The sequence below is a fragment of the Octopus bimaculoides genome, chromosome 2 (assembly GCF_001194135.2).
Source record: "Octopus bimaculoides isolate UCB-OBI-ISO-001 chromosome 2, ASM119413v2, whole genome shotgun sequence".
Lineage (NCBI taxonomy): Eukaryota > Metazoa > Mollusca > Cephalopoda > Octopoda > Octopodidae > Octopus > Octopus bimaculoides.
In genome coordinates, this window is record NC_068982.1 from 123,991,197 (window position 1) to 123,999,364 (window position 8,168).

At 33.2% G+C, this 8,168-nt stretch overlaps 1 protein-coding gene across 2 annotated transcripts in view; it reads left to right on the plus strand.

Moving 5' to 3' along the window:
- Positions 1 to 8,168, plus strand: part of LOC106871048 (hemicentin-1) — a 359,318-nt gene that overhangs the window by 318,022 nt on the left and 33,128 nt on the right. For both annotated transcript variants that reach the window (XM_052965571.1, XM_014917317.2), the window contains exons 48-51: positions 1,432 to 1,602; positions 4,291 to 4,461; positions 5,554 to 5,718; positions 7,573 to 7,716. In XM_052965571.1, coding sequence (XP_052821531.1) covers positions 1,432 to 1,602; positions 4,291 to 4,461; positions 5,554 to 5,718; positions 7,573 to 7,716 — 651 coding nt within the window. The remainder of the gene's footprint in view (positions 1 to 1,431; positions 1,603 to 4,290; positions 4,462 to 5,553; positions 5,719 to 7,572; positions 7,717 to 8,168) is intronic.

The window sequence follows — 8,168 nt, forward strand, 5'->3', positions numbered from 1 at the left end:
CCAACCACCACCACCACCACCACCACCAACACAACACACACATGAAAAAAAAACTTATTTCTCTGACATTCCCAAGCTAAAGAAATGTCTTTATTGAATCAATGAAATAAGTGAAGATATATATTTTGTAATATATGAACTTTCTCAGAGACTTTAATTCTGCTATATACTTTTCATGTAGACAAATGTCATTCTCTAAGCAGCTTTTATGTCTTATAGAATTATTTTGCAAAACAATGTATTCCTCAGTTGCAAACCTCATAAGAACCCCAGTATGCAACTGGTACTTATTTCATCGACCCCAAAATGATGAAAGACAAAGTCAACCTTGGAAGAATTTGAACTCAGAACATAAAGATGGATGAAATGCTGCTAAGCACTTTAACTGGCATGCTAATAATTCTGGCAGTTCACCTCCTTAATTCTAGTAATAGTCATTGTATAGCTTGTGCTCTTACTACAGGGCTGACCAAAAGTCACCCGGCAGTAAATCAAAATCCCATAATTACTCAATATTCAATTTTATTTATTCATTCCATTTATGAATGCTTAATAATTGAATGCTGTGAGTTAAAATCATCGTTTTTTTTTTTTCCAACATTTGTCTATTTATTAGTGAAGTCTCATATAAAATAATTTCCTTGTTTTAATCTTGGAGTTAGATGGGTCTTAATTTACTGTCAGGTGACTTTTGGCCAACCCTGTATGTGACCAAAGTACATTAACTTCCTTTTTTTCAATAGTTGAAAATGATAATCTTTTTGAATTTGCTAGTTGTAGCACTTCTTCATTAGTTTTATGTTTTATCCAAGAAAGTCCACTTTTCAAAAGCTTCTAGTTTGACAGATAGTTTTCAACAGTATCCATGTTTCTGCATCATATAATAGTATGGACCACATGTAATATTTACACAACCTTTTTCTTGTTCTATGTGTATATTCCTTGACGTTAAAGCTTGAATGCATAGCCAAGACATTTACCTCTCAAATGATTTAGTCCACCTTATTGTAAGTGGACACTGAAGGCTAGGAACAATTTGACACTTTTTACAATGGCAACACTATAAATGTTGATAAACAATTCATTATCTTTCAATGTTGTATTGAATGTCAATTAGTCTGGAGAAGCTACAATAGTGTAGAGAGTGTGCCCCTCACCCCAGGGCAGCACTTGAGCTCCCCCCTCCACACACCCACCAGCAAACAGCTTGTATAGGTTTATACAGCAGACCCAAAAGTGCTACCCTGTAAAAGCATCATCTGGGGCTGACTGCTCTCCTTGCCCCCCACCCCACTAACTATGCTACTGTCCCTGGATATAATAGTCTTCTGGTCTCAGTCCATCTTGTTAACTTTAATAAAAAATATTAAATTCCAAAAAGCGTTTATGTGATTCTCCTTCATGTTCTTTTATTTTTATTTCCATAATTAGTTGATGGTGGTTGGAGTCAGTGGTCAACTTGGAATCACTGCAGCCAGTCATGTGGAGGAGGAACAAGACAACGTTTTCGAGAATGTGATTCACCAGCTCCAAAAGATGGTGGAGCATATTGTAAAGGACAAGGAACTATCACAGACTACTGCAACACTGATTTCTGTCCAGGTAAATATCATTTTCATTACTCATATTTTTTATATGATCTCATATATTTACATATTATATATACACATTTCTACATTTTTATATGCTGAATGAGTTACATACATACATACATATATATATATATATATATATATATATATATATATATATATACATACAGCAACACTGAACAGATATGGTGTTTTTACCATAAGAGAAAATTTTCTCTACGGTGACTGCAGTGAATTTTTGTCTTTTAGCAGTTGAAATATGTCACAAGCATAATTCAGCTAACCTAAATTTTGCTTATCTATCTATCCATCTATCTATCTATCCATCCATCCATATATATATATATATATATATATATATATACACACACACATACACAGAAATATATATACATACATGTGTGTAGCTGGATGCCCTTCAAATGCCAACCACTCTACAGAGTGTATTGAGTGCTTTTTATATGACATCATCACCAACAAGGTCACCAAGTGACTTGCAAGACAAAAACCCCTCAACTGGGAGGGAAGAGTAGTATTGAGGGGTGTGGCTTTGTGCCAATTGATGAGAGATTAAAGGTATAGAAGGACAGATATAGAAAGTGTCTTGCTGTAGGGTAAATACATGGATACTCCATTTGGAAGAGAAAGGAGAGTGAGTTAGAAAGTGATATAAAAAAAAAGGTGGGTGAGTCAGAGAGTAATATATATGTACATTATCATCATCTCTGTCATTGTTTTAACGTCCACTTTCCATGTTTGCATGGGTTGGATGGAATTTGTTAAGACAGATTTCCTAAATCCAAGAACCATGTGGTTGGGAAGCAAGCTTAATATACAACCACGCCTATGCCTATGCCATGCCTGCATACATACATGTGTGTGTGTGTGTGTGTGTGCACGTGTGTGTGTGTGCACGTGTGTGTGTGTGCACGTGTGTGTGTAATTTCTTAGAAGAGGTTAAATAATTCATACACTTTATGGTGTATTATATCACCTTCCTTGAACACTAATTGCAAAAATCAACATCACCAGATGAATTTTTTTTCTGGTTATTGACTAATATAATATAAACAGCATTCCATAGCTATATGCAGTAATTTCAAACGTCACAGAATCTGCTGAATCTACACACACACACACATTCTCTCTCTCTCTCTCTCTCTCTCTCTCTCTCTCTCTCACGCATACATATATATATTGGGTTGAAGAATACGGTGCACACCAGATATCGCCCTACTTGTTACATACTAAATAGCTCGTGCCTTCTGAGGATTTACCGTGATAAGGGAGAAAGAGGAAGTATTAATATCCATAAGTTAAAGGTTAATTCGTTTCCTTTCCCCATTAACCCCATAAGTCAATAGAAAGTACCCAGTGACTTAATATAAAATTGGTTAAAAAGGTTTCTAATTATGTCTTTAGCTAGACTTGCTTAAATGAGGTGCTGCATTCCAAGTATACTAATATCTAAATGATATCTTTCTATCTGTATGTAATATATTTATAAATATATATATATATATATATATATATGTTCATATGTGTATATAAATAGATGAATAAGGGAAAATGAATTGAATGACATTCTTTATTTCATATCATTACAATTGTTTCCACACATTGTTACACCCGTAGTATATTGTTGAGATAATATAAGTAACATTATTATAGCATTTTATGTAGTGAAAGATATATATGATGGAGTGCTGAAAAGTTCCTGGTTTTTGGTAAAAGAAAATACAGGAGAATCAGTTAATTATGATTTTATTTAACATATTCCCCTCTCAGATCCATAAACTTATTGCAGCAGTCCTTCAGTTTTTCTAAGCCCTGTAAAAGAACTCAGAAGGTTGGGTCTCCAACCAAACCTTTCGTGATACACTTAAAGCCAGGAATTTTTCAGCATCCCCTCATATTTATGTGTATGTGTGTGAAGGCGCATGGATCAGTGGTTAGAGTGTCGGGCTCACATTCATGAGATAGTGAGTTCAATTCCTGGACTGGGTTGTGTGTTGTGTTCTTGAGCAAAACACTTTATTTCACATTGCTCCAGTTCACTCAGTTGTAGAAATGAGTTGCAACGATGTCACTGGTGCCAAGCTGTATCAGCCTCTGCCTTTCCCTTGGACAACATCAGTGGCATGGAGAGGAGAGGCTGATAAGCATGAGTGACTGCTGGTCTTCTGTAAACAACCTTGTCCGGACTTGTGCCTTGGAGTGGAACTTTCTAGGTGCAATTCCATGGTCATTCATATATATATATATATATATATATATATATATATATATATATATATATATATATGAAGAAATGAATTTGAGAAAATGGATTGAATGGCATATAATTAACATATTGTTTCTCAATCACTAACTCCAGAATTCAATCCCTTTTGAGAATTATATCTTATAGGCAAAAACTGTGAGGTAGCCAATTTGCCCTTGTTACATACAATGGTCATGCTGATTTTACTTGAGAATAACATTAAGGATACACATATCTATGGAATACTCAGCCACTTACATGTTAATTCAATGAGCTTGATAGTTCAATTAATTGAACGACTAAAATCTCATGATCAGGAAGTCTGACCAAAAATCCCTTTTTTTATATATGCTCCACTTAAAAGCATTGTTTTTATTAGTTCTATTACATTGTTAATTCTATTATACGAACAGTATCACATTTTTACTTGCACAGTTCATGGACGTTGGTCACCATGGGGCCAATGGGGTCAATGTACTCGTTCATGCGGTAAAGGACAGCATAAAAGATTCAGAACTTGCACAAGACCAGCACCTGAACATGGAGGAAGATCATGTCCTGGTCCTACAGAAGAAATGGCATATTGTAACAAACAACCTTGTCCAGGTAAATAAATTTTATTGTTAATGCCAGCGTACCAATTTTAAGTTCAATTGCAGACATATGGGGTGTCACTCTCAATAGTCTTACTGTCATTAATAAAGAATAAAAGGGACAATTTCTTTTACAAAATAACCCAAGTCTGATTAATGGCAAGTATTAGGTGATTATTTTTAATACCAGCAACAAATCTTTATGTCTGTACACAAATATCTGTGTCCATACTTTTGGTGGTTCTTTGAATCCAAACAGTAACATAAATTGTTACAGTCTTACAGAATGTACTGAGTGCTTTTTTCATGGAACCTCCTCTAGTGAAGTTGCCATGCAACTTGCAAGACTAACGTTTCTTTAAGGCTATGAACTGAATGTTAAAGTAAATTTCATGACTTGAACAGTTCTTCAAATCCCAATAATAACAGTAATCATTAGTACTTTCAGCTGGGTTTCTTTTGGATTACTTGAACTGAATATTAACTTTTAACACACTGCATTTTCTCTAGATTTGTTTCCCCTGCCACTGCCCTGTTACTATAGGGGAGAAGATTCATACAGTGACATGATGCACCTACAGTGTGCTAAAGGTTAAGGTAGATTTTAAAAATGGAAAAATATTAACTGATATTTCTGACAGAGGATTATTGACATATGACAGAGTTTATAAATATACATAGATTTTTTTCATGGGTGTTTAATTTCAGTATGTAAGCTACTATCATCTTGTTTATGTTCTCTGCACTCTGTTATTAGTTAACTTGCACAAAGGTAGGACAGTTTGAAAGAATCAAATGAGTAGGAGGACTACATCAAACTCAAGTATCTGCTTTGGCACAATTGGTTTCTATGACTGGATGCCCTTTATACAACTATTAATTGTATTAAAATAATTTAAGTAAAGGTCTGTTGTAATGTGGCTCTGTTTGTGACATATTAAAATATGAGGACATAAATGGTTAATTCTCACATCCACAATATGACTGATAACTGAAGTGGTAGAGGATTTTTTTTAAATTGAAAATACCTTTCATTTTAAATGAAATGTTGATTTAAATGTGTTTCTTTAATTTTGTAATAATTTTCCTTGTATTTAATTCTCAGTGGATGGTGAGTGGTCTGAATGGAGTGAATGGTCAACTTGCAGTAAATCATGTAAAGGAGGAACACAGGAACGGACTAGAATATGCTACGAACCAAAATATGGTGGACAGATCTGCCTTGGAGACAAAATACAACTCCAAAAATGTAATGTTAAGAACTGCCAAAGTAAGGGTTTTTCAGTATTCTATTCAAATAAACTATTCATTTCACTTAGTTTCTAAAGCTTTTGAGACAACATCAACATCACCTAGCACCATTTATCCTTCCCTATAAACCAAAAATCATGTGTCTATAAGGGAAACTAGATTTATTTAATGGTTTTATTTGTTCTTGTACCTTATCACCAATTAACACAGGTACCATTAGCCATTATCCTTTTGTTTTGAGACAGAAGCAATGCTCAAGACCATTTTTGGTTCTCATTCTCCAACTACACCGATATTGCTGAAGTATGGCAAAGATTTTTCTGTCTGGCATCAACTGATCTCCTTACATATACCCCTAAAATTTTGATTCTCCAACCCTTAACTATTTGCTTACCTGTAAATTCAACATTTATACAGCTACCATAGTAGCTGAGTAAATGTTATAAATACCACAAAACATCTACTACAGTGAATCTGTTAACTGTTTGAAGCTTCAGAAATTCTAAATTAATTATTCTTGCAAGAAAATGTGATTAACAAGAAAACTTCTAAACACTGGCCAAATGTCATCTCTTTAAAAGTTCAAGTGTAACTATCATTAGAGTATTTCTTATATACCATAATAGTGCTTCTGCTACACACACACACACACACACACACACACACTCTCTCTCTCTCTTTCTCTCTCTCTCTCTCTCTCTCTCTCTCTCTCTCTCTCTCTCTCTCTCTCTCTCTCTCTCTCTCTCGCTCTCTCTCTCTCTCTGAAGCAATGTTTCTCATGGTGGTGCTTTGAGAAATGAAAAGGGAAAGACAAAATTGTCAAGTTTTATAAAATTGAAATGTTTTAAAACTTGTTTAACACTTTGGTGGAGAAAGAATAGTTATATGGATGCAAACTGCTTTTGTACTCATTAATAAAGTGGAATGGAAGCAAAAATTCGCTGAAATATTGGGGTGAGGCCAGGTATTCATCAGTTCAACAATTACTGTCCTAATGCACATCCCAAAGAGGCCATCTGTCTGTTTAACAGACTCACCCATTAATACATTACAGCTACCTCGCCATCACAAATATAATGATTTGTGTTCCTTTGGTATAGCAAACTGCACATTACCTCCCTCCTAAACACGTTCCATGAGCACACTTCTCTGTTGTTTGTTATTCTTATTTTGTTACACCCATTAAATCCTGCACTTAACACTTTGCCTAATTCTTCCTACCTAAAACTTTAACTATTTAGAATAACCTTTTTGTCTACATTTTGTTGTCAACATCATCAACCTACAGAAGTTCAAAGAATAAAGCAATATTAATCAAATCAATCTCACCAATCAAGGTAGATCCACATACATCAATGACAAGGGACACTGTTTCACATACTGTTTGAAAAGTAATTTTATGAATTTTTCCATACCAAAAGGAATAGTTTAAATTTTAATTTCCCCCCACAATTTCTAAACTACTAACATTCTATGAAAAAAAGACAAAAAATACACATTTTATGAATTTCCATCTATAATGAAATATCTCACTTTGTAAAATAATGTGTAATTAATAAGCCATAGATTATATCATACTGATGGCTTCTAAAAAGAATGAAATCATGCTATATATTTTTACAAAAGATTAGAAATTGTAAGAACTCCCTTTATAAATTTTAAAGAAAATTTTAAAATGTGGATTTTATACATCTTTTCCTTCATAATACCTTAATTTCAAATTCAAATTTCTGATCTCACCTCATATTATAAAAAAATGATTATCTCCTTTGTAATAACTGCCATTACTAGGGAAACCATGCATAATTAATTTTTATAATCTATACCAGGTAGCACATGATTACTGTTTTGAATTTTTGAATTCATTTTCTAGAAAATATTGTTAGAGCTCTTGGCAACATCATTGGTTTTGTGAATGAGCGAAACATTTCAGGATCCTTATTGACAGCTCGAGTTGTTACAAAGAAAGAAAAGACACTGGTTAAAGGAACTGTAAAAAATCTTCCAAAGACTATTGGTCTGTATATTTAATTCTTTTATAATTGCTTTCACATTATACAGCAAAATTACTAGACCTACATTTTTTTGAAAAAATTCTGCAATAATATCCTTTATCTTTTACTGGTTCCAGTCATTAGACTACAACCATGCTGGGACAAAAATTTATCAGTAACATAAGATCTAAATAGGATTGTTTATATATTTCAGTTATTTTTACTTGCATACATTTAAATTCAGTTACAGCTAGAAATTCTGTTATTTACTTTGATTTATTCACCTTTTCAAATTTCTGCTAGTGCTTAACTAACAAAACAATGTATGTTCATGTATGTGTATATGCATATATATATATATATATATGCATATGTGTGCATGTGTGTAATATATATATTATATATATATATATATATATAAAATATATATATATATAAATATATATATATATATAAAATATATATATATATAAAT